Source organism: Cuculus canorus, chromosome 13 (genome assembly GCF_017976375.1).
Source record: "Cuculus canorus isolate bCucCan1 chromosome 13, bCucCan1.pri, whole genome shotgun sequence".
NCBI lineage: Eukaryota > Metazoa > Chordata > Aves > Cuculiformes > Cuculidae > Cuculus > Cuculus canorus.
In genome coordinates this window covers 4417210-4444535 of record NC_071413.1, presented here as the reverse complement: position 1 = coordinate 4444535, position 27326 = coordinate 4417210, and the positions used below count along the sequence as shown (strand labels likewise).

The 27326-nt window shown below is 47.3% G+C and overlaps 1 protein-coding gene across 1 annotated transcript in view; it reads right to left on the bottom strand.

The window, feature by feature from the left end:
* Positions 1 to 27326, bottom strand: part of ZFHX3 (zinc finger homeobox 3) — a 421065-nt gene that overhangs the window by 62647 nt on the left and 331092 nt on the right. Inside the window, 1 exon segment of the mRNA XM_054078400.1 lies at positions 10146 to 10377. Within this exon segment, the coding sequence (XP_053934375.1) occupies positions 10146 to 10377 (232 nt within the window).

Genomic DNA, 27326 nt, shown 5'->3' with positions numbered 1-27326 from the left:
GATAGGGCTGCAGTATCCACTGCCGTTCAAACTGCAATGTCTTCAAGGGTTTACTGATTCACCCCCAAAATGGACAGCCCTTCAATCTTGAGTTTAATCGGCACTGCTGCAACTACCACCTTGAAGTCCTCAAGAGAAAAGTTCCCTTTTCTAAAACTGAAAGGGGAGAAGAAAAAAAGGGAAGAGAAGCAGAAGGTGCGGCCGGCACGGGCAGCAGAGCTTTTGGTAACAAAACTGAGTACCAGGGGTGAGACCGCAAGGACAGAGACACAGTTCTTCTATCCCAAAGGAAACAGCAGATGCTTAAGCTCAGGAGAGATGCTATGCCCTGACAACCTGGTTCCAGTCCGGCTCTGGAGTTTATTCCGACGAGGCAAAAAAAGTAGAGCAGGAGAGGGACCAGGAGCTTCCCAGCATTTTACTACTGCATGTGGTGATGTTTTCCCTTTACTTTTCTTAAGTGGAAAGGGCTTTAAGATGCAGCCGAACAAGAAAAACATTCTGGAACAAGTCAGCCGTCAGAGCTTCCTCTCTTTCTGCTTAATGAAAGCCATGAGCTCCCAGTGACAAGTGTCTGCTGGAGCTGGATGGGGAGTTTATGAGATTCCTGCCACGTTTCAGTGATATTACAGCGTGCCTTTGGTCTGCCTGCCCCAACCCAGCTATCTAACCACTTCCTTCCCGCCAGGCGCCTCCCATTAGAGAGTTTCATTAAGCGAATGCTTAGGGGTTTGTGTAGATTTCTGTTGCCCCCCCCCCCCCCCCCGGCTTCACCAGGGGCACATGAAAAAAAAGTCATGATAAACTTTAATAAAAACAAAATTAAAATGATTAAACCTTTCATATCCTTTAGAGATTATCTATTCACTGCTGGTTGGTCAAAATGGAACGAAGGCACAACTGCTTTTTACTTTAAACTCAAAACCAACTCCAAAAAATAAATAACAAAGGAAATCTGCCTCTGCCAGATATTAAAGGGGAACCAATTTTATCCCCATTCTGCATTCTGCAAAGCCAGACCTCAACAGTCCCATGGTGCCCTGTATGCACAAAGACAAAAAGATGCAGCTGGGACAGGAATAATTTCAAAGTCTGGGTAGGGAAAGAGACACAAGGAAGGAACAGTTAGAAATTATGCTACAGAATAACGCCAGGACAGAGAAGTTCCCTTCTGTGAATGCAGAAATCCTCTAAATGGATTGACTTTCTTAAAGTACGTGGCTCTCCTCATGTCTTCAGACTTTTCAAAAGAGCTAACTGTGTACAGTAACCATGACCCACGGCTGCAAGATGCACTTTTGCTGGGTTTTGATAAGCATTAAAGCAATATGAAACTAAAGCAGAACCAAGAGCTTCCATCCGTCTCTCTGTCCAGCCATGAAGGAGAGAATTTTCTACCTGGACAGCCTCCAGAGGAGAGATCCCATGCAGAAATACCACTACTCCCATCGGGAACTTGCTGGAAAGGTAAAAGGTCCTTAAGCCATTCAATCCACACAAAAAATGAAAAAATTCCAAGCTTCAGCAGAACAACAAAGGAGAAGGCAACGAGCTGTCCTCTTGCTTTAAATGAACACACATGACATGAGATCTTGGAAAACAAGATGATAATCCTGCATGTGGGGGTATTTGGTGGGGTTGGCACAGAGATCAGAAATGCTGCAGTGAAGGGGAACTGCGAATTTAATCAGCTTAACATACAGATTGCCAAGAGCTGTTTTCCCCTTTGTTGCTATTTCACGTATGTTATTGCACCGTGGGTGAATGTTTTCTCAAACCAGGACGATAGCTTGTATTACTCTCTCTGTCTGAGAATGAGAGGACAGAAATGGATTTCCTCGTCAACAAAGCCATTGCGCATCCCCAGCTGCAGGGAACAGCCCCCGGCAGAAAGCTGGGTGCATGCGACAAGGCACCCGATGGCCTTCCTGGCACCCTCTCAACTACCTGCTGCGGCCAGGCTGCTGCAACGAGCACCAAGCATCTCTTTGACGATTCATGTACCGATGATTTGGTTGGATTTACATGCAAGACTTCAGAAACAAAGACTGAGCGGGCTGCTGCCTTCAGGAGGTTACAGATAACATATTGGGAAAAGACAATATTGGGTTGTGGGGAGCCGGAGAGAGGTAAAAAGCCCGAGAGAAGCTAATGAAACTGGGCAGCATTTGATGTTTGCACACAGGAGCTCAGATTGTCATTTGGGTTGGCAGATTATTAAATGTGTCAATCAAGGACAAGCCTGGAAATGGCAAGAGGAAGCATGTGAAATGAGGTTAGCTTTTAAACACCAGAGGAAGAGATCGTGTTTTGAGGAGGAGGGGGTGACTGTCAGCAGCGCAAGACCAGAGGAGCTTCTCCAGCCATAAGAGGCAGGAGTAGAGGGAGGAGATGGCACGCAGAACATAATTTTGGAACCCTTGCTTGCACCAGGTAGGAAATTCTACACCAAATCCCTCAGTGTGCACCTTGCACATGGCACTTCCCTAGCCTTCTGCAAGGGCCACACGTTCCAGCCAGATAAACCTGTGCATCACCAGCGGAGCCAGAGCCGTAGTGTGCTTTTGGTTGGTAGATACCGTAGGATAAACTGTATGCTGCTCTCCTGCATACGCTATACAAGAATCCACTTTGGAAAGTTTTTAATTGTTCTGAGCAATTAAGTCCCATGGAAAAGTGGAGAGAGGCTTACAAAAGCAAACTAATTATTCCTTTATGAAACCCTCCATTACCTCTATCAGATGTAGGAGAGCAACATGCATGTTCCTCCAGCATTAGCAACGACCGCATTTTCTTTAATTGAGACCAAGTGGAGGACATCAGATCTTAATAAATATGAGTTATTTCAAGCAGGGAGAAATATAATTTGGCACTACCCATTTTCATTTCAAAAGTCTTAAAGTTCCACTGGAAGTACAGAGCCTGCAATCATGAAAAATCCACTCCAAAGGAGCATCTCATATCCCTGTTGTAACAAATTACATTAATAATTACTCCATGCTTGATGACTGTGAATGAGAAATGCCTTGCATGGTTGCCCACTCTTCAAGGTGAGAAAATAGCAGGACAGTTCCCTCACACGAGGCTGCTGTGGAAGATCCCCTCCCCTTTTCACCATTGTTTGTTACACTTCATTCTACCATTGGGCCAACTCCTAAATCCAGGGCACGGCCACCAAGGGAAGGGAGGAACTGCAAAGGCTGGACGGGACAGAAGGCAGCACAGAGAGCTGAGGAAGAGGATAATGCACGCTGCAAGACTTCTAAGTCACAAATTTAACCTGATGAACGTGGCTGAGATCAAGCCTCCCTTCAGCTGAATAGAAAACTTTTTGTCCAAGAGAAACCTTTTCATACTGCAAACCACATCCTGAGTGTTTCTTGAATAAATCTGCTCCCGATCACATGGGAACTTGCTTCCGTTCCCATTTACCATCACCTCTCTCCTGACGGCGATGCCTTTGCATCCCTAGTGCAGCTACAAAACTACTTTTAAGAAAGAGGAACATTAGCAAAGTGTTTCATATGACTCAGAGTGAAAACAGAGGTGCAAGCACCATATGAGCATCCAGCTGTCTGCAAGCCCCACAGGCAGAGCCAAGCTGCGTTTGGTAACTACTATTTTTAAACCACATGGGGTTTTCTCATCTGGCAACTGCTGTAGCTATACCTCAGTTCTGTTTACATACTTGGTTTCATTAAAAATTCACATCCTGATTTCTAGTCTACACTTCACAGCCCTTTAGAAGGTCGAATACTGAAATACAAGGAAGACGCGGGTGGACAGTGCATCCATCTCTGCCTGGGGGGCAGAGAGAGAGGGGAAAAGCGGAGCCCACAGGGTGTTCCCTCCTCCTGGGGAGCTCTGCCAGCCAGCAGCGATAAAGGGGTTACCAGAGCAGAGCTTTACAGTAAAGCTATTCCTCTAAATAATTGCAATCAACCCGTTTGGAGTGGGGAGAGGGGCCGGTCCAGAGCAAGCAGCATGGATGCTCCAGCAAGGCCAGGAACGGGAAGACGGGCAGGCAGCGATCCTCCTGTTGACACCCGCTCCAGCCCCTTTCCTGCCCAAACAAAGGGGCTTTTGACTGCGCTTGGCCGAGTTCAGCAACAGCTTCCAGAAAGCCTGCCCTCACTCTTCACACGCGAGGGCCCCAACAATGACTTTGTGTGTTGGAAGAAGATGGCTGCTAAGGATCTGGCAGGGCCTAGCAGTATTGCTGAAACAGTATGTCCACCACAGGGGAGCAGTTCTCCGCGGTGCAACGGGCAGGCTACGGCAGCTCCTCGCTGTTCCTGTCCAGCAAAATAATTCTTCAAAAATTAGTGGTACCTCTGGCTGTTTTAGTCTGGTCTGAGGGCAACAGTCCCACCTCCACAAGGACAAAGAGCTTCTCCAGAAATATACGGTGTTAAGAAAAAAATCTGGAGGTGCATTGAATAAAAGAGAATCCATTATATTTAGCTTTCCTATGGATTTTCACAGTAAGGATACAAAACTTTGTAAAATAGTCTACAGAATGACTCATGGAGTTGAGAAATGGTCAGCATTTCCCAATAAACGCTACATGACTTTTCCACAAGTCACCTTATTCGTCCCACAAAGCTGCGTAATGGCCTCCAGCACAACTGTAGAGATCAAAATTAGATTTTTTTGTGCTCCTACTTTTTTTGTTATTGTATTTTCAAAAGCATTCTCATTAGCCCCTCGGACTGTGTCCAGCTTGTGGTACTCAAAACTACCTTGGAAAAGGAGAAGTAAGGTGCATCAGGACGATGAAAATGAAACTCCTGGGCATCATACTACTCTAGGTGGTCTCCTGCCTCAGCTCCACCTGGGCCTTCTCGATCTAGTGACTCTCCCGCAGAGCCCAAGCATGAGGTGTTTCCGCCTGAGGGCCCTCAGCTCAGGTTCAGCTTACTGCAAGCAACAGGACTTTGTCCTGACTCGAGGGGTGTGGCAGACCCCAACCCTTGCAGCTCGAAGCAGCAGTTCTGTGCCAGGGATGCCCAGGACTCCAGAGCAGGTGAGGAACACCTGATGGACTTCTGTCCTACACAATGTGAAGAGTGGGCAAACCCCCTCTGTTCCTCCTGCAGGAGGACAGCTTCAGAATGGGAGAGCAGACAAGAGATGGACAACAGGAAGAGTAAGGAGAAACAGGTAAGGGAGGAAAGAGATTCATCATGAACTGCACTTGCCTAAGGAGAAACAGGCTGAGCAGCCGGGGCTGTAACAAATCCACAGCCGTGTGGATGGCATGTGATAAGCGATGTGATAAGAGTAAAGCAGGGAGCCGTGTACACCCCTGTGCAACGCGTGCTGGAGACAAAACAGCAGTGCCACTCCAGACGAGACACTCCACGCGCAGCTGTCTAAGTTACGAACCAGGATGCCTGTTCTCGATGCCTTCTAGAAAGAAACACTTTTAAAGCTAGAATGAAAATTTGGTGCAGGTTGTTTCACTCTTATTCCTATCATTAACTTATGAGTCATAAGTGCACCCATCCCTACATCTTGAGAATGTTTTGTGTTTTATTATGGGCTTGGGGTTTTTTTCTTCTCTAAACCCCCATCATTAAAAATCAATTAGCTGATGGGTAACGTTACACAGATGCTTCTGCAGCAAGGGGCTGACATCTGCAGTGGCAGCAGCCCAGATACTACAGCAATAGATGTCCAAAAATACCCTGTAGAGGAAAATAAGCCCCCGCCCCTAAAACTGTATTCTTTCTGACCAACAAAGCAGCTGAACATCCAGCCTAGGCCCACTTCCCTGTCTCCTGCATAATTAGCACACTTCTCAGAGCAAGCATAAAAGTTTAATTGTCTTTAATTATCCAGTTCAAGGAGGATTGAGTTTCTTGCCTGATGTCCATATAATTTCCCTGCCAATGACTTTATCATCCCTTTACTGGAAGTGGAGTGCAGCTTCTAAAGCTCTCTTCCATAAAAGACACAAAAGTTTCAGTGAAGGCTGTGCTGCTGGCACAAGCAGAGACAAAGGTCCTTGTGTCTACAAGGCTGTTGCTGAGGCTGCTGCATGTGTTTTCTGCGGGGTGGGAGGGAATGAGTTGCAACTAATGTGCAATCAAGAAACATCACAATTACAAATGTAAATGAACAGGCAATTGGCACTGACCTTTGTAGATTGTTAGAGGACTAATTAAGGTATGATCAGACACTCTCTTCCAACACATTGAGATGCATTTACACAAGCAAATATCTATGCACTGCCCTGGAGACAGCAATGCTTTTTCCTACATGCTTGCACACACCAGCGAGTACGTACACACAGGCAGACACGGCGTTTAACCTTGGCACCTGCTCTCTGCTGCAGAGCAAACAGGACGGAGCAGGAAGGGGAACAAGGCGACTTCACTCACTTGGTCTGCGCAGTCTCACTTAACACAAGGCTACAGCACGAGGACAGAGCTATATTTCACTACTGCAATCAGCAGATTTATGTAAAGCTGGGGTTGAGGAGATTGGCACAAACTGGATAAAGCTAGGGAAAGACAAAAGTGATAAAGAATCTTTCAGTGTTTCTAGCAAAGCCGCAAATGTCTCTGGCAGCAGCAGGAGTGATTGTGGCTGCCGTGCGCCAGCACCTCGCTCAGGGGCACGGCTGGCCCAGGGCTCTGCCCTGGAGGCAGCAGCCGGCAGGACCCCACGATCCCCTGGGAACTCAGGACCTCTTACAATGTGATCCCTTGTGCCTGCTTGCTCTTGGTCACAGCACAGCAGGCCACAGACTGAGGAGAGGGATGATGTTTCAAACTGCTCTGGAGGCAAACCAGCAGCCGGTTAGGCAGACCAGCACGAAAACACAGCAGCACAAGATGAAAATGGTTTTGTACCAGCTCAGCCCTGCCCTGAGCACTTGCAGTTCCAGGGGGAGAGAAGGCAGGTGCTGATCAAGGCCCTTCTCTGAACCTTGGCCTTGCCCACTGGGGTTTAAGCATCACCCAGGACAGGGACTCCACAACTCTCCTGGGCAGCCACCCTCTCAGCGAGGGCTTTTGCAGAAAGCAGGAGAGCTGTGATTAAAAGGGTTTTAAGAGTCCTCAGAAAGAGCAGTGATAACAAAAGGGGACTCACTTTGGGAAAAAACGCGAGCTAATATTGTATTTGTAGGGAAATCAAATTCAAAACAAATACAATTAACTAAAAGGGGACAGTGAATCACAATGATGAATACCAGCATCTAAACAAACGACTGCTCTCCTAATGCAGCAAACCAGTTAAAAAAAGTCACTATCCCTCCAGCCCCCCTGAGAGAGCCATGTCACAGATCAGAAAAGCACTTTCCGCTCAAGGTGTCTGAAGCACAGGGAAGACTTTCTTGCATTATCCATTACCACCAGAGACTCCTCATCAAAAGGCGGTGAGCAAAGTCTACCTACCTCTCAGAAAAGAACAATAAAAACATAATGGGCATACAGCAGAGACACCGTCGGATTATGCAGGAGGAAGAAATGCTGAAAGCCAGCTGCAAACCCCAAGTGCGGCCCTGCCATGGATGAAGAGCGTTTCCCAGGCTGGCAGCATCAAGATCCACCAGGGAAGCCTTCCTGAGCAGCGCCTGCTGCTCTTCTGAATGGGTGTAACAGTCAAACACAGCAGCAAAGTTCAATACCAAGAAAACCCAAACATGTCAGATGGATTAATTTAAGTCTACGTATGTGCATATTCCTGGTCCATGTCACAAACACCCCAAACTAGAAAAAAATAACAACAGCGAGCTAAGTAATAACTAACAGCAACTTTTTATAACACTGGAAGTTCAAACATCACTGAGAAAACGGAAAGTATCAGCCTGTTTGAGACAGATCTTTTCATGTATGAAGAAATTACACTGAATAAATCAAACAAATTACTATTGTGGCCTTCATGAGGCCAACCTTGTCCACTGCAAGGACAATCCTGGGTGCAAGGTGATGCCCCTGCCTGCCCTGCTGCTCAGGAGCAGAGGCACCAGCTTGGGCACCCACCAGAGCTGCCCGGCTCCGGCTTGTCGAATCCCAACGCACCTTCCTTCACGATACGTCCTCAGCCCAGCCTTTGGCCTAGGGCATCGGGGCCACCCCACTGCATATTCAAATTGATGTTCTGATACTGTAAGAGGAACAGAATAAACGGGAGATGAAAGCATCCATTCTCCCTGACAGGGGCACTGCAGCTTCTCACTCAAACCCGACTCCCATCACTGTAGGAATAACTGGACCAGTGCCTTATGCCTGCGGTCACCAGCATGTGGGCAAGGTGTCCCTGCTTAGTCTTGCCAAACAATGGGCTGGAAGAGTGTTTAAAAGGAAATATCTCAGGTCAAAGCGACCTGAAAAACTGATCAGAAGTTCTCCCCTCTTCATACTCTACAGAGTCTTATTCTTACTTGTCTTTTTAATGTTTGAAACAAAATAGGACAAAGAAATTCTTAGTGTTGTTTGCTGTTGTTTTTTGTTGAAGAACCAACCCCAAGCCATTTGAAAAAGTAAAATATTTCTAAACTGAGATTTCTTTTGGGTGACTTGTCAAGCCTTTTAGTTAAAAAAACCAGTCATTTTTAAACTAGTCAACAGATCCTTTTTACTCTCAGCTACTCAGCTTCTGCACTCCCAGTACCTGCAATGTCATAATCCTGGCGGACCCACAGGGAGAGATAAGGTTTCTAAAGTAAAAGACAAAGTAAACAAAAATTTCTAAAGTAAACAAAGATTTTCAAGATTGTTCTGTATATCACAAAAGGGCACACAGATGGTTTCTCCTCGCTGTTCATTTTGCTTTTAAGAAACCTCACAAACCATACAACGCTGGTCAACATATCCTTTTGAAATGTGAATGTTTTTCTACAGCAAAGCCTTGCAGAGAAGTGGAACGGCTCTAAGAGCTGCTGTCCCCTCCGGGATGGTGCGGCAACCATAGCATGCTTTCACTGTCACCGTGACCTTTGGGAAAGCATATTCCGTGCCCTTGACTCCACTGGGCCGCTGAGTTCACAGATCGGTCACTTTTTTCCATGAGACTGAATTTAACTCTTAATGAAAAATCTCCCATTTTACTTTTAGGGTGTTTTGCAAGTATTTCAGATCCTAACACACATAACAACAATGCAACCCAGGTCTTAATTCAAGAGCCATTTCTAAGATCCACACATACTCTCTTCCAGCTCGTGCTGCCTTCCTTTCTCAACGCCTTTAAGCTAGGATCACTTTTCCTTGTCTCTGTGTGCATTAACTGCACAACACCAGTTCCTCCAAGCGCTTTTCTGCAAGATTTAGTCATTTCAACAGCAGCCATGGAGAAAAGTCCTGGTTGAAGAGGAGAGCAGGGTTGTGAAGGCTTTCGCTGGCATCTCCCCAGCTCCAGCATCTTCACATCCCTGATAACACACGTAGCAGCTGACTTGGGCTGGCTCTCCTCTGCCTCTTCCAGAGAGGACTTCATGGGATCTTGCTTTCTCCTAACACAAAAACCTTCTCAAATCTTAAAATGTTTAAATAAAGTACAATATCTGTTTTGCTCAGCTTAACTGTCCCCTTTGAGGCACATCTTCTCTTGCTAGACTCACAGCTGCAATCCCTTTCCTATTATCTGTTCTTTCTGTATGTGCAAATTCTCTGTCCAAGCCCTTCACTTTACCCATCTTGTCATGAGGAGATGTGGAATAAAAAGACAAACACCCACCCCTCCTCCTCCCAACCCAATGTGACTGAAACACTGGAAATCGATGAACAAGCTGGGGCAGGTTTGCACTTACTCTCAGGACAGCACTGGACACATAGGAAAGTAGCTACAAAAAATATAGTCCACTAGTTTGTTACAGTTGTCCAAATGGAACAGAGGGGACCACTTACAAGTATGAAACAAAGCAGATGCCTAAGGATTTGGTGCTTCCGAGCCAGCACGCACAAGCCCCACAAGGCAAAGCTATGCTGGATGCTGCAGGTACAACAGGGTTCTCGCCCTACTTCCAAAGCGTTATTATTTAGCAGTGAGCATCATCCCCACAGCGGGGAGAAGAAACAAGAAAGTCACTCAGCTTGCCATGAAACTGCCCCAAGGGTCTGATGCTGCTGGTCAAATCCTGTGGCGCAGAGGAGCCAAGAGCCCGACCCTGTTCATGCAAGGGAGGCACCACTCACCCGCCTCGGCAGCTGGACACTTGCGGATGGTGAAGATCTGTCCTAGGTCTTCCTCCTCTTCAGGGAGGCCTTTCTGGAGGCGCTGCAGCTTACGTAGGCTTTCACTCCGCTGGTGTTTCATGGAGCGCACGTGCTGGATAAGGTTCAGCTTGGCCTTGGTGGAGTAGTTACAGAGGACACAGTGATAATAGCAGCTTTCACCCTCCACCCCGCTCTCGTGATGCTGAAGGTGCTGTGAAGAACAAAGTAGAGAGATGTGAATTTCTTGTATCGTCTCCAGTCTCCTTGGATTATTCTACTGTAAATTGCTAAAAGCCACCTGGGTATTAAGTAAGAAACCACTTTTTGACAAAGGCACAGTAAGATCAAGCCTGTTTATTCTCAAGGCACCCTGCACTCTCCTGCTTAGAAGCAAGAAAAACATAACACACCGAAATGAGCACAGAAGCAAAAAATTGAGATAGTGCAAGAAAATACCAGATCCAACATTAACAACTATTCACAACGTATGCATGGTTAATTCTTTCATATTTGAAGCTTATCCCGGGAGGTGATCCAACTTCATGTCAAACAGATAAAATTAGATTTGATAAATTCTCATTGAAAACTGAGAAGAATAAAACCAAAGCAATCCTAGAACACAATGAACCCATTAGATCGAGAGGTCCTGGAAACAGTGTATGGAAGTGGAGTGTGGAGCGTGTGCCATCCTATCCATCATCCAGCCCTCTGTTCCCTGGCACCTCAGTTTTACTGCCTTGGATCTGGAAGGGAGCAGCAGCCTGGCCTCAAGACGGCCGTGACGGCGATCCAGACTGAAAAGCCAATAGAGAGCACACAGCTGAGTGTCACAGCAAGAGTTTAGTGCTGGGAAAAAAAAAACCTTGTCACCCTGAGAAGCTGTGCACTACAGCCAATAAAGCTAATTCCAGAGTATTATACCTTGATAATTTGACAAAATCTATCAATCGTCTGGCACAGAGGTCCGTGCCGCTAGGGAAATGAATAGCTATTTTATGTCATGGATCCCAAGGATGTGTCAATTAGTTCTTAAAACCAGAGAGAAGAATTTGCTGCTTACAGCTATGCCAGTTGCCACGGCACAGCCACACCTCGTTCAGTTTGGGCAGTGGCAGGGCTGAGAGCTCACAGTAACTTTCCCACTTCCCACAATAAGGGCTTATCACAAGTCGAGGAAAAACTGATACCACAGTCAAATGACACGAAAGACTCCTCAGTGAAGGCCATTTGGTGTTTCCACCACCCACCCACTTATCAGCTAAGCAATAATCCGTGTCAGCTCCTATCGTCCAACCTCAAGACATCTTTTTGTTTTCTGGGTCATCTCATGAAACTCTCTCCTCGCCGTGCACTTCACCCGAAGCACATAAGTAAGGCGATTTGGATGCGATCTCAAGGTTTGTCAATCAAAAATATTGCCTACGTGCAGCCAGGACCTTCTGGTAAAAAGTCTGACGTGTATTATCTCAGTTACAGCTAAGATAAGATTAAAGACACATATTACCCAGCCCTGTGTGCTTAGCTAACACGGAGGAAGGAGAGCCCTCTGAGCCTAGGAATGATTAAAAATAGGATGGGAGCTGATGCTGAGGCTTCTGATTGGAAGGGCGAGGGGAGAGAATAAATGTATTCTAGATCTGGCTAATTAGACTAGCCTCTTTTGGGATCACGATGTATTTAATTAAATTCACTGTAATATTTGAAGAATCCACTAGGGCTCTAATCCCACTGGTGCCCTCAAAAGATTTTTTTTGCTGTTTTCCCTCCTAAGAACTTCTTCTTCTCATTTCTATTGTTTGCATGCATTACCCTCTTCCTAAGCCAGAAAAAGAGAAATGGCTTAAGACATACAAACTAAGGTTAGCGAGCTGGTCACGAGAGCCACGTGATCAGTCTGCATGGCCCAGCTTAGCTCTGCCCTGCTTAGATCCGAGCAATAAAACCCCACCACTGCAGGCTGGGGGTCTCGCTCCAGGAGATGCACGGCAAGTGCCTTCTCCCATCAGTCGAGAGGTGCATCGGGGAAGCTCCCGTCCTACAAACACAGCATCCAAGCTCAAAAAGTGCCAGAGGGCTCAGTAGCAGCTTCTGCAAGAAGACAGGGGACACCCCTAGTGAGCAATTAGAGAAAAGTCTGGTCACGGGTTCAAGGAAATATTAAGGACACGGTCTCAGTGGGAACCAGAGGCAGTCTGTACTGCTCTCATTTAAAAAAGGGATTTTAGGAAAACATTTATTTTAAACTGTTTAATAACTGTGTCTTATTCTGTGCTCTTTTTTTGCTCCCACTCCATGCATGTTCAAATATCCCTTGTGCTTGGGTCAGCTCCACCTGGGTGTCATTGCGGAAAGAGTCAAGACCTGAGGGTGCCACCACCACCAAGTCCACCTTGGAGATGGTATGACATCGCACGCCTACCTCTGATTCATGTCAGTCTTGCAGAAGAGGAAAGGAGCAGGCCGGAACAAGACAACATGATGGATGAGCAAGGACTAGCTCCGAGTTGCTGGAAGTGATGGAGCGCTGGACAAGAACGCGTAGTTATTGCCCATCATACTGTTTAAGCTTTCCCCTTGTGAGAATTTATCCATATCACAGAAAACAAATCCAAAATATTAAACCAGAACCTTGTTAGAAGACAAATCAACTTGAAAATCAAAGGAATATATTGTCCCTAGGAAAACCAACCAACTTCTGTCAGAGAACATTGATTTCTGCAAGTCTGGAGGGGTGTTTGCTCCTTCCATCTCAACGATAGGAAACTTCCAACATCTGGTTCTTCACGCATGGCATGCAAAATATTGATCACGTTTAGTCAAAGCTCCACTTTAAATCAGAAACAGACAGAGGAACGCTCTGATGGAAACCATACGGCTCACGAGTACGGCTTCCCAGGGGGATGCGGGCTGTTCCTGTACATACACTAACCGCAGCACAGCACCGTGCTGCTCACAACACCTATTCCTACACACAAATCAAATCAAATCCGGCCCATCTGCCATTCGGGAAGTGCTCAGGTCTCTGGGCAAAGCTGTGCTCTTGCTCCACAGCGTAGTGCTAAGTGCAGGAGGCTCCTGCCCAGAGACCTCATCTCCTCCATTTGCCGTAAACCATGCACCGTCTGTCCCCGACCTTCACCACAGACCTCCTGTGGAACACCAGTCCCTGGTGTTCCGCACCAGTGACAAATACCCCAGTGTGGTAATTCCACCTCAACATCATGAGCTATCCACCTTGGCTCTGCACCCCCAGGAAACAGCCGCGCTGGAGCCAGACGGTGAACAAACCTCCCGGGCCAGGGAACAACTGCCAGGGAAAACTGCTGTCACACAGTCCTCATCCCATGGAGGAGGTGCCACCATCTCAGTAGCTGCTGACAGCAGCCAGAGCACCTCCTTTAGCTTCTGACAAGGCACATACTATTTAAGGGTGACTCTGTATGAAACCATACTTCACTGGCAGCTGTGCTCATGCCAACAGCCAAAACGAACTCAGCCCTGCCCCACACAAACTGCTTGACGAGCGCTCTGGGCTGGTTTAGGGAACATTGCTTATTGACCTCCTCCTTCCTCTAGGTTTGGCTCGAAGATGCTGGCACGTTCAGAGGGTCTGAACACAAAGACAGTTTAAATAAGCAAGAGAAAAATTATAGCTTGTGTTTATACACACTGCTGGGGTCCAGGAGACAGCGATCAATCCCTTTGAGGCTCGCACTGTGCACAGTCCCCAGACCCCCAAACACAAGAGGAGGGAGAGGGAGGTGACTGCATGCAGGAAGCATCCCCGCTGCTGCTGCTGCTGCAGCCACGAGCAAGGGGAGAAGGAGGTGCGGAGGGTGTGGGACAGACTGGCCAGAGCAGGAGAGGTGTCTGTGCGAGCCCACGCCAGCACGCGTGTGTGGGGATGAGCTGATCCACGCTGCACTGATGGACTGACTTTACAAGCCTCACTCTCTAACATCTGTCTTCAAATTGTTTTCTTCTAATAAATAATAGCGTAATGAACGCTCACAGTGTATGACTATGGAAATCTGTTTTTTAAACAAAGTAAGGAATGACGCTATATTCAGTTTATTCTTTCTCCCCACATCCATCCTTCACATCCTCCCAACTCTGTTTATTTTACCATCTATCTTTTCCCCATCTAACATGAGTATTTTTCAATACTCATGGAATTTAATGTGACAGATTATTAATCCATTGGACCGTAGGCAGTGCTCCTCACCCCCATGCCGTGTACTCAGGCTTTGTTCGTCAGAGCTGAGTCCGTTGTAACCAGGACTGGGGATCTTGTTGCCACTATTACACACGTAATGAACTCGATGAATAGTTTCGTAGGTGTTACTGTAGTCAATGTTCACCATTTAATCTGCTTTCTAGAAACTTTTGTACATCTTTTACATTTTAAAAGATGTTAAATCTGTATCTGCTCAAAACCTCTTCCATATAAAGGTTTATTACAGTCACCACATAAGGAGTCCAAGTCCTACAGTAACACAAACAGAAACTCCTCCCTATAATGCTGTTGCCAGAAGGCACAATGGTATTTTCCAAACATATTTGCTCCATTCAGCAGTCCGGTACTGTTCTGAGGGATATCTGATCTGCAACCCTAGCTCACTAGAGAGACTCAATAACCACTTTGAACTATCTCGTGCTTCTGATATTTATTATTCATTAGAAGAAAAGGCCCAATTTCTACGCAATCTTAACTTTATCTTGTATAATGCTTCCCCTCTGGAAGGCTCAGGGGGACAAACCCACACTGACAACAGGCCTTGGTCTGCAAGCAGTAAAACCAAACAGCTCTGCAAGTGCTGAGATCCCACCTCCACCCTCAAGAAGTCCCAATGGCACAAAAAGCAGTAGAACACGTAAGAAAACTCTCCACAGGCTCAAGGATGGACCCCTTCTTCTGCAGACCTCAAAACTACAAGTAGTTGAATGGGACTCCATAACTGCCCCCAACAACAAGCAGCCCGTGCTCTCCTGCTCAGCTTTCTGATGTGCAACCACATCCTGCATGTATCAAAGTGTCTGTAGGTGGGGATCATAGAATCATTAAGGTTGGAAAAGACTTCTAAGATCATCAAGTCGAACTTTCAGGTCATCACCACTGTGCCTGCTAAATCATGGCCCAAAGTGCCATGTCTACGTGCTTTCTGAAGCCCTCCAGGAATGGTGACTCCACTGCTTCCCTAAGCAGCATGTGCCAATGCTTCACCGCTCCTTCAGTAAAGATTTTTTGCCTAATATCCAGGAAAAGCAGGTGAAATAACAGGCCTGGGGCACAAAATCCAAAGGAGGAAAATGCATGAAAGCCATACAACAAGCAGAGAACCAACACTAACGAAAAGAAACCCTTTGCTCACCACCAGCTGGCTAACAGGTTCACCAGCCACAGCGCTGACCTGGATCCCAAAACACCCGAATCTGAGATCTGTGCAAGAGCGCTAACGGGGACAAGCAAAGCGAGTCACCGCCCTCTTGTTTACACAAACATCCTTCTGCTTACCAGCTCTGATGCTCAGTAAGGCCATGTGGTGGAACGGATAATTGATAAACTGTCTGGAGAAATCCCTTCCAAATCACTTTTGATCACTTTCTCCAGCTGGCTCTCACATTACAGGACAATCCTGCCACAAAAGCAGCGGCCACCGAACTACAGAGAGCTCTTTAAGAATGCTCTACTAGAGCTATCAGTCTTGAGCATCTCTGGAGGAGGTTTTTTTCCACATATAACACTCTTCTTACCACTGAACTCAGGATGACGTCTGTTCTGTTAGAATGGGTAAAATTAGTAGTGATTTAAAAGAATCGACAGATGCAGCTGAGGAAGATGGAGCCAAAAATCTGCTGGAGGGTTACAAAAGCTTTGGAAGGGAGCACTGCCTTCGACTTGCACTGCTCTTGCATCTTCCTGTGAGCACCCATGCCTGACCAGCACCAGCGAAAAGACCCAGCAGGACCCCGGTAAGCCCACAGTGCTGTCACACAGAACCAGGGGAGCATTGCAGAGGTTACACGAGATTTCAAACCGCAGAAGGCTCCTGTGAAAGCCAACACCAGCACACCCTCTCGCAATCAGGAGGAGGTGCTGGAGGCATGCCAGCCCTATGAGCACATCCTCAGTACAGAAGGATGCCCAGGGATTGACTCTTCCTCAGGGTGAAGTCAGACATGAGTAATTAGTAACAGACTTGGTAGGAAACATTTCACACGCCAGCGAGAGCCGTGCCTGCGACAATGCACTCCTGGGGAGCAAGACGAGACACGACCCTTACACCAGAGCCAGAGGGGAGGCTACAGGTCATCCTGGAAAGGGCCCAGCCCCTGCAGCAGACCTCAGAAGCCTCGTAAGCATCTCTTGGCCCCCATCTGCCTCTGATCTGCTGCATGAGATAAATCACACAATCCTGGAAGAGAAGAATCTGAATTTTTAATGAAAGTCATGTGGATGCAGCTGTCTGATCCCAGCCTGTTCCAAGTACTCCATAAAAGCCAGAGCTGGCCCATCCGTCTTGCTCTCCTTTCACACCTGCAGTCCCGGCTGGAATTTCCTGGAGCCGATGGAGACACGGGGCGGACGTGGCACGCAGCGAGAACACATGCTGGCTATGTGCTGGAAAGGGCTGGTGTGCTCGTAGCCGCCCTCCGGCCCAGATGTTTTAAAAGAAGAAAAAAAACTGATGCTCCATACAGCAGGTTCAAAAGATGAACTTATGCTCTTTCGTATTCCACCAACGTCCTGCAATTGTTTACTGCTTCTGAAGAAGGAGCGTTACAAAACTCCTCCCTCCTTCCAGCCACTCCAGGTCCTTGCATAACAGCTCCTCCACACAGCTTGCTGGTTGTAGAGTTTAGGCTCACATGTCCACAACGGCCTCATGGTAAGCATCACACTCCCATCTCCAGCTAAAGTCTCCTTAGTGGCACCCAAGCCCTTCAAAACACCACCACAAGATGAGGACAAGGGGACTGTGCACAACACATCAGGATTTTGATTTACATTTTGGTTTCTGATCTTTAGTCTTCTTTCCAAAAGGCTGGAAATGTAGCACTCTCTCCTGCCAAGAGGCTGAGCAACTTGATTCAAGTCCCTGAGTCATGCAGAAAGGCTTGAAGAACAGCATTAACAATCCTAATTAACAGCCAGTCCCTACGCCCCCGCTTCCAAATCCGTACTTTCCATGCCCTCCAACCCTGCCTGGCATTAAGTGAACGCCCTTGGTACTGTGAAGGGGTTGATGCAGACACTGCAAGCCTCAGGCAGGCACAGAGCTGCTGAGCACATCCGAGCGTGGCTGCAGAGTCCCAAACCTTCTCAGCAGGAGCCTCAGACTGCGAGGCTGCAAAACGCGAGGGAAGGAAGACCGAAGACTTTCCTCAAAAAGGAGCTCAGCAGCACCACAGAAGGCAGCTGAGCAGAGACCTGCCAGACCCGGGAACGGTCAGTAAGAACGTGCGAGGCGCAGAAGTTCTTGGTGGCTCCAAGTAAGAGCTGATCACCCCTGCAGCACAGAAGAGGAGCCATCCCCACGGCATCCCATCCAAGTAGAGGCTATGGGCCATAAGTGCTGTCCCTGCTGGCCCCTAGGCTGGTGGTGCTTACTGTACCCAAATGCTTTTTGGAGTCTCCCACAAACCATGCCAAAAGCCACCCAGCAAACTGGGCTTGCTCCACCAGCCCTTGAAGTCTCATTAAAAGCCAAATATTGCTCAGCCTAAAGATGGAGAGCTCAGCATGGATTTTACTGAACGTTAAATCAACCAGCAAGCGTAGCCAGCAAACTCTGTGGCACTTTAACTTTAAATAATGCAATAATTATTGAATTTCCTTTTTATAACCGAAGTGCTGGAATGTAAACAATGGGGCTGTAATTGCAGGAAGGGGGGATCAATAGAGGCAATCGTTTTCAGCCATGTTAATTGTAAATACAATTGCTCCAAGATGTCAGCCTCGTTCTTCTCGCTCCCAGAATCATCCTAACGGATGACAGAGTCCAACTTTCCCATTACAGCTGTTCGTTCCTTTAAGAGGTTCTCAATCAGGTCTGATCAATCTGTCAAGATAATGCATGGAGTAAGTAAGACTCTTCCAAACACAAGCTCCCAATCAATAGCCCGGACCTGCTTAATGAGGAGGGGCTAAAGCCCAGAGGGAGGCAACAGTCCCAGCTTCTGCTCAGCTCTGGCAGCTATAGCTTCTTCATGGGGCCTTGCTAAGCCGATCAGCTCTTAATGAGGACATTGTTTATGCAGACTGTGATGAGCAGCATCGCCACGTATTCACAGTCCCCCAGGGTTACTAGGCAAAAAATGACAGAGATTAACAGAAAACAAGAGGCAAGAAGGGTTGAACTTGTATTCATACCCCCCATCCACCTTTTAATTGTGCAGCAGACCTGAAAGTACTAATTAATCATTCGTTAGAAGACATCTCCAAAGATGAAGATCTGTGTGGGACCATTGAGAGTATAAGAGCATCACTAAGATCCCTCCCACACACCTGAGGAAGAATGAAGTCCATGGGTGAAGTCCATGCTTGCCCAGCTGTGCTGGCCATCCCCTTCCACCCCAGGAGAGGCACGGACAGCCAGAGGAAGCACGATGGCACACCAGCTGGAAACCTCCCAGAGAGAGGGACAAGATGCAAAGAGGGAGTTATGGTAGCAGTCAGAGAGACCATTCTCACCTGTATTATTTAATTCTGGTAGCACCTCTTTTTACAGCTGGGCACTACACTATACGCTCGCTGAGTAGCCAAAAAAAGGAGAAAAGAGTACCACTGCACTTGGGTGGTACAGCCATGAAACTTTCTTTTCTCCCAGATTACAACAGCTACAGTCACAACAGATCTACTCGTGGGCAACTGCAACTTCAGAGAATTTTCCAGATTCCTAAAAATCTTCACAGCTCTCCCCAGGGAGGCACAGGCATAAGCACTACTATATGTGGAGATGAATACAGGAGCGCGTGTATTGATCTTGCTAATTATAGTGATAAAAACAAGGCACAATTAGAGTACATTTCCTATCAACTGTTCTGAAAAGTGCTGTCCCCTGACCTTGCGTGCTCCTGCTCCGGCCATGGCTCCCACCGCAGGACCCGTGACAGCCCCAGGAATCTGCAAGGGTATCTACTGCCACGCACTTGAGCACCTCTAACAAGCATGAACCCAATAAACTTTACATGAAATCTACTCTCCTGTTACAAATGAGGGACATGAGGTACATAAACCACGAGCTGAGCTTCACACAGCAGTTTCCGCAGAGCAGTACGGCGGTTTGGTGACAGCCGAATTCCTCTTGCACGTCTACAAGTTAACCAAAACCTAAACTGATGACATTTTGCTCCTCAGGAAAATGTACAGTTTTGTCACTTCATATTTTACATGGATGTTGTAATCTCCGGAAAAAAAATGACCAAAAAAGCTGTACTTTGTCTTTAAAAGCAGTGCCTGCAGAGTACTGCATGGACAGCAACAGGATAAAGTTATAAAAATAGCAAGAAAATTCTTGCCACGATTCAGCAACGTCACTGAGGAGGAGGTCAGGTCTTCCATTCTGCTCCTTTCTCAATGCTGGGGACACCCAAGAAATTCAGGCAGCCTTATCTTTCCTAGGGTTAGGAAAAGAACAGCTGAACACGAAGAAAAGACAGTAACCAAAAGCAGGCTCAACAATCCCACTACCCGGGCGTTTTGAACCTATTTTGTACACATACTTAAAAATAATAAGTTCAGTGCGAGTTGTTAAGCTGTGAACACTCAGGTGAACTAGAGCAGCCTGCAAATTTGGAAAATCACTGATAAAAGGCAAATTATATAATAAAAAGAGCTGTGGGGAACCTGAAAAGACAGCAGGATAAAAATCTGTTGTCCATATTGTCATTATATGGCTGTGAATGATTGAAAAAGGCTTTCCATAACACAGAACAAGACTAGGACTATCTGTACAGGTGCACTATCCGTACATTCTTTCCTCCAGCAGCGACAGCAATGATCCATGCTGCACTGTGAGTGGTCCCTTGAGGAGGCTCTGTGTGTTTGAAGGCACAGTACATAACACACGCTTGGTCTTGTGTTGTTAACGCCAGCACAAACTTAAACAACTACCCAAAAACCTCTCTGTATGCGTGGAGCCTGCTTTAAGGATTTAAATTAAAATGCTATTTTTTTTTTTACCCATATTAAATTTTGGAAAAGAAACCACCACTCTCTGAAGGAAAAGCTTGAGGACCGTTTCACACCCACTGCACTCCTCACCATGTCCTGAAGCAGAGGCACTCGCGTGCGCTGGGGAGCGGTGCAAGGAAACCCCTGCAGAGAGGGAAGCGGCTGCGATGAGAAGCAGCTCCCTTTACGCTGAGTGCAGCCAGCTCTTGGCACACAGAAGGACGGACGAGAGGCAGGACACCTCTCCGGCGAGCCCTCACCAGTCCTTTCACATCTTGGCTTGGCTCCAGGTGCCCCAGCGACTGCAGCTAGAACCCACTCAGCACGTTAGAGGAATGCCGCGGAAGCAAGGTCCTTCCAGAGGCACTGCAGGGCCAGGCGGGACAGGAGGGCACCACCGCTGCTACCCATGGGCAGCGTTTCTCGCTCTTGCGGACACGCACACAGCAAGGGACCATTGTAATAATGCTCCATAAAACCATGTGGGAAATTGAACCCGCCACAGAAAACCACACTGAGTTCATGTTATTTAATAAAATACTACAGACACAGATTAACTTCCCTCGCCCAGTATTTATTGTTTCATCTATCTCTAGAGAAGTTACAAGCGCTATGATAGACTGAAGATTTCCTTGTTTTCATATAGCTTCTTTATAACTTCCTACAGCAATGTACCACACTGAATCCCAACAGATAACCATACAATAACAACAATACACAAGACAATTTTTTAATCCTCTCCATAAATCGAAGAATATCAATATCGAAGAGATGGATGACACAACCTCCCCTCACAGAAGCCAACAAGAATGCATCCAGGAACAGCAGATCAAGCTCATCCTTTGTCCACAGCCCTCACAGAGAAATCTTTATGAGGAATGCTTTCCACTTCTTCCCATCAGCTACAGGACTGTGTGCAACCTTGGCCAACGCAGCCTGAACCCCGTCCTCCTGCCTCACCACAGCACCCCTGTGACACAGAAAAGCGTACTCCTAGACATGAAGCCATCAGCCCCTCCTAAACTCTGCCGGCTGTGGTGTGTGGTGGTACCTCCTCAAGAGCTCATCAGGATCATCACCAGCCTCTGCTCTGCTCCCTTCTCCAGCACCCCACAAAGTATCAGCTATCTCTTCATCCAACACCCCTAAACCGAGCTGGGCTTACGGGCTCAGCCCAGGATACAGGCGACTCCCAGACAAAGGCGCTGTCTGCAATCTGGGGCACATTAAGAGCCGCTACAACAAAAGGAAAGCCGGCCAGCAGCAGCGGTGGTGGAGCTGTGGCAGTCTGAAGATGCAGGTGATGCAAAGATCTTCAAGAACAGATAATACAGGAGGTAGGAGAAGCAAATGAAGGGGCAGCGATTAGGAAGACAGAGAAGGGAAGCGGAAAGAGAAAACATATAATATTCCTTGAGTCTCAAAGGAGAAATGAAAACTGGCAGAGTGAGGCTAAGCCAGTGAAGTCCTCCCAGTAGAGCAGCCCTTCTCCAGCAGCGTAGACTGCAGGGCTGGGCACCAAGCTGGGCAGCCAAGACTACAATCTTTGATGCAGTTGCTGTGCTGCAGTAAACCCAAAACACAAGGACAGGAGGCACCATCTGATTTCAGACAAGTGCTGTGAAGGTAAGTTCATTAAGTGCCTGTGAAACACACAAACAGAACACAGAGCACCACAGAAATGCCCATGAGAAAATAAATAATTCTTCATTCAGTGAAAGCTTTGGATTGTATTAGACAAAGCCTGGGGCAATGTAATGAAAGAGGAAGATAAAAAGAAACAGAATAATTACTCATTCACAGAATGAGGCAAGAATCCTACTGGAAAAATATGTATGGAAATATTTATAATTAAAAACTATAACAATGTCTGTACACAAAGGGCTGAATTAAGGCAATCTGAAGTCTGGTACTTTCTGTGTTTAAGATGGTGGTGAGGGCTTCCATGAACAGAACGTACAGTAATGTGTCTTATGAATACAAATTCAGGCAACTGCTCCACACCTCTCACTGCTGGGGAACTGCTCTGTGAGGAAAACCACCAAGTTCTTGGTGAGGAGAAGCCTTCCAACTACAACCTCTTCCAAACTGGAGGGGAAGATCTCCTTTAACAGGCAGTGGTTCCTAGCACACATTCTCAGGCTTGGTTTCCACCAGAAAGGACACGTCAATGACCCAGAACAATTCACAGCAGCAGAAATGTTTGGCTAGTGTGTCACATGCACATCCTCCAAGCAGCTCACAGTCTATGAATAGATTTGGTTCGCTGCTCTAACCTCATCCACAACAGGCTCTTAGCTTGCAAGACTGCCGGAAATAAGGGCAGAGTTTTTCCATAATCCCAACAGACACGGTATGGTAAGTGCAAACCCACTCTGAGACACTCTAAGAGGCTGCGGATGGCCCAGCCTCCCCCATCCTTGCTGCAGACTTTTCCAAGCCTCCCACTGGCAAAGGTCAGTATTTTGCACTGGCAGTAGACCTGCTTTTTATTCCATCATCATGAGCTGACACCCACACAAGACATCGTCCTTATCAGAAAGGTGGAAACTAAACAAACACTGCCACGAAAATAAGGATGGGCATGGCTGAGCGGAGGGGCAGCCGGGGGATGCCGACAGATCCAGCAGCACTGTTGGTACAAGAAACTTAGCATCACGCTAATGGCAAAACGAACCTGAAAGAAGGGACAGCCTGAGATACCTGCTGCCCCTTCCCCAGCTGTTAGTCTTCACTCCTAAGCAATTTAAGCCCAAGGAAAGACATGGAGGCATGCAAGGAGAGCAGGAACTGGGGGCGGGGGCTCAGCATCAGAGCATCCTACTACCTCTTCCGTGCTCTTCCTCACATCCACACTGGCTGCAGAACCTGCACGCAGGCTGGGGCTTTGTCTGAAGGACCAAACAGTTTTGTGCAGCTCTGAAAATAAACTGAATTTGCAGTTAAAATCCATTAACTAGCCAATATGCTCCAGTCTCGATGATGAATATAATACAACCCCATGTTTCCTTCAAATCATTAGAAATCCCCCACATGATAGTTTTTTCCGTCCCCCATTCTTTTTCCTTATCAGTTACATGGTAACACGGAAAGACATCACGTTACTCCCACAAAAAAGGCTTTGCCAGTGTAAAGATAAGGTATAAGGACTTACTGACGTTAAAATGTTATGGGAATATGTTGTATTTAACCCCAAGATGCGTATCCTGAATCAAAGAATTGCTGAGACAACTGGGAAACATACAGACAAGGCTCCAAGACTACCTGGGAGTGTGGTGGATCCCAACGTGCTGCAAACTTGGGTCTTCAGCTAAATGAACAACACACTTCCATGCATTATTCCCAGCTTTATGGCCTTGGTCTAGGGTAGAGCCAAGTGAGCCTTACAGTGAGATTTCAGTTAAATCTTTTTGCTTCAACCATAAGAAATTAAACAACTAATGCAATTGGCAGGTACCTGCACATGAAACTTCCCAGGGTAAAGGTTTGTTTTATCTTTAGGAAAAACCAAAGCAAAATCCTGTGCTCACAATGTGAAGCTGAATAAATGCAGACATGAAATCATGCATGCATTTTTGAACAAGGTTAGTAGTTAACTCTTCAAACAAAAGGAGACAGCAAGCTATCACTCACCTAGGACTTCCTAATATGAGATTTTATAACTGACAGCACAAGTTTGAGATATAATTTGAAGTACATTGTAAGATACCACAGATTCTCTTAAAGTCAGACTGTAATGGTCCCTCCTGGTTTTTAAAAGCAAACAACCACCACCTCCCCCAAGTTGTTCTGCTGTTGAGCTCACGGCTCTCACAGCTCTAAGCAAAAACAGTGCTTTTAGTGTCTGGACCTGTTTAAATCCCTACCGAACGTCAAACTCTATCTCCCCGAGTTCATACGGCGCTTTCTTTTGGAGCAACTTAACACTGATGGCAATGTTTGCATAAAATTCCTTATGTGTAAAATCCTAAAACCTAAACCTAATTCCCTAAAACCTAATTCAATTGCAGTTTACTTCTGTAGAGGGATCTACACGAGACCAGAACTGCTCTGGATGTTAGCTGCAAGTATTCCCTCTGAGACGGACTACAGAAATGGAAAATATACAGCTTGTAGAAGTACACCGAAGCAAAGAGAATAAAAACTGAGATGATAAATGTCTCTGCTCTTTGGTGCTCCCTTTGTTCAAGTGTATCTGCATCCACTTGTATTTGCCGTATGGAGACTCCTGGGAAAAGCCAGGCACAGTATTTATTGGTTTTAGCAATTCCGGATCTGCAATCCACAGTGTAAAGTCTGTAGAGGCACACATGGGGTAAATGATACATACTATGAAGGCAGCACTAATCAGCATTAAGAGTACTTACTGATGACTGCAATTCAGAAATAAAATGGAAGCGGCAAAATCTTTTTTGGGAGCAGTGTCCACCCACAGCAGAGAAGTGCGAAGAGATGACAGAGTTCTAAATCCTGTTTATGAAATTGCACGTGTAACTCCTAGGATTCTCATTTCTGTGACCATGCGGGATTAACTTCTTTGCAAAGATACTTGCTTGGGGTTAGCATATGCTACGAAGAGGACAGTATGCAGGTTTCATGTCTTGCTAATCCATTTGCCTGGCCCAGCCCTCTTAATAGATCCATCCCGGCAATGCTCTGTGTACACCAGAAAACCCAGGTACATCAAACCCAAGGAAGTGTGAAAACAATAAAAGTAGGGTTCTCGCTTTCAGGGGCTGCAGGAAGCAGCACGGGTGGACAGAAGCTGTTACAGAGACCCCATGATAAGAAAACAGCCTGTACAGAAAGACTCTAAAGTTTCTAAATCTACTCCATCTATAGTAAAAGCATGCTCAAGAAACAGCTCTGGGACAGCCGGTCTTCTCCAAGGGACTTCTAGCAGAGCACACGCCTTGGCATCTGCTCAATTTCTAGCAATGCAGCTGGTGGTCAAGAGCCAAACCCATGGCAGAGCACTGTCCTCCTTCATGCCTCCTTCCTCTGGCTTGTGGTTCTTCAGCAGGAATCACAAGCAGGCGCACACTGCAACCACCCACAAAAGTACAAGCGTGGTCCTAATGCGACACACCTGCATGAAACACCCCCGGAGGTACAAAACAGGTCTACAAGCACTGTGGGTGTTACAATTTAAGTTGTCACTTCTCAAACTGGGACACCATCAGGCTTTTTGCTGGAGAAGATGCAAGTCAGATCTGAAGGAAGGCAGGCACCAGCCATCCCAGGAGAGCTCCCAGCTATTCTTCTCTGCTTACCTTGCCTACGGATTCTCTCTGGCACGTACATGAAGACTACAACACCTCCTTGAGCCAGTTTCAAAACAAGAAAGGATGGCTGATCCAAAAAGTCAGGACCTGCTAAATTGAGAGCTTTCTCTGCAGCACAGGCTGGGGGGCAGGAGGACAGCTGAATGGGGACAGGACCTCCCTGCCTGCAGTGTGACCCAGGTGGCATCCAGAGGCTCTGCCACAGCCTAAGCCATCACCCACATCCCTGTGCCATACAAATATTTGACATGTGGGTGATGAGACTAAGGCAGGATCACAAGCCCATGCTGCCTCTTCCTTTCACCTTCTCCACTTTTCTTCTAAATGTAGCTATATCCACCTCTCCAAAGGTTGTTGGCATGACCATGCAGCTCCTCCCCTACCCGTACTCTCTTCTTTGCACCTGACTGAGAAGCCAACCTGAACCTCAATGACAATCGCCAACATGAGCTCCGGGCAGTGCCAGGTCTTTGCATGGCACCAGCCCTGCCCTGGCTTCTGCCACCACGGGGAGCAAAGCCCCTCACCCCCTGCAGAAACGGGCAGCTCTGTCCCCACGGAGGTGCAGGGTCCCCACACCGAGGGATGCTGGAGGATGCCCTGGGTCCCCACACGCTGCCAGGGGTCTCTGGGGCCATCCACACCTGCAGTCATGGGGAGCTCCGCCAGATGTGCGTGCACCAAGGCAGCTGTCGCTGCGCGGGCCTCGAGCTCCAGCCACGGAGCTGTGAGACGCCGTGCCAGGCACACTCGCTGCTGCGAGCCGAGCGCTGTGCTCCTTCCCCACCAAAAACCCCGAGGCCTCCTGCGTGTACGCTAACCACAACCCTTTGAGAGGCTCGTGTATTTACAAACTGAGGCATGTTGAAATCAAAGGGGATACCATATGACATAATTCACATTAAAATGTCAACGGGCTGACAATTTATAGAGTCAATCCACCGAAGGTGGGGAGAACTAAGACGCGGTAATTGTTTAATTCCCGCTTAAACCAACAGCAGCTTTACCTTCAAATGTGGTGTGATGTGCAGGGCCTTTCAGGCGCGCTGTCAGCCAAGTGATGCCAGCCCCTGGCACGCGGCCAGCAATTAGATAACAGCCTTAACTATTTATAAGCGCTTCTCGCCAGCAGTGAACCGGGTACGGGGCTGGGGAAGGCAAGATGCTGGGAGACACGCAGCTCCAGCCCACCCCACGGCAAATATTTGCCATCAGCACAAGGACAACCTGTTTTTCAGGATGGCAGAGCCCCTCTTGTTAGGGCACCTGAGGTTTGGAGCCTCCGCAGCCGTAGTCCGACTGCTGCACCTTGACAAGGCATGGCACACCTTCTCCTGCCGAGGAGACAACACCTGGCCGACTGCTCTGTGGGCACCAGGTAATGAACCTGCTTGCACAGCGCCTGGCACCGAGCAGTCCTGACCCCAGCAGAGACCTGCAAACACCACGGCAGTGAAACAATGGAGGTATGAAGTGCCCCAGCCATAAATTACTTTAGGGCACACATGAACTTTTTACCCCAGGTGGATTGCAGCAGCTATGCCCATATCAAATATATCGTGTTCTCCTCTGAGACATGACATCCGGGCCACCTCAGCTCACTGACATCCCCTGCCCACAGACAGGCTGCTGGCAATGTGTCTTGTAGCTTGCAATAATGTATAAGGAAGGCAGGAGAGAGAAATGTGCACCACTGGG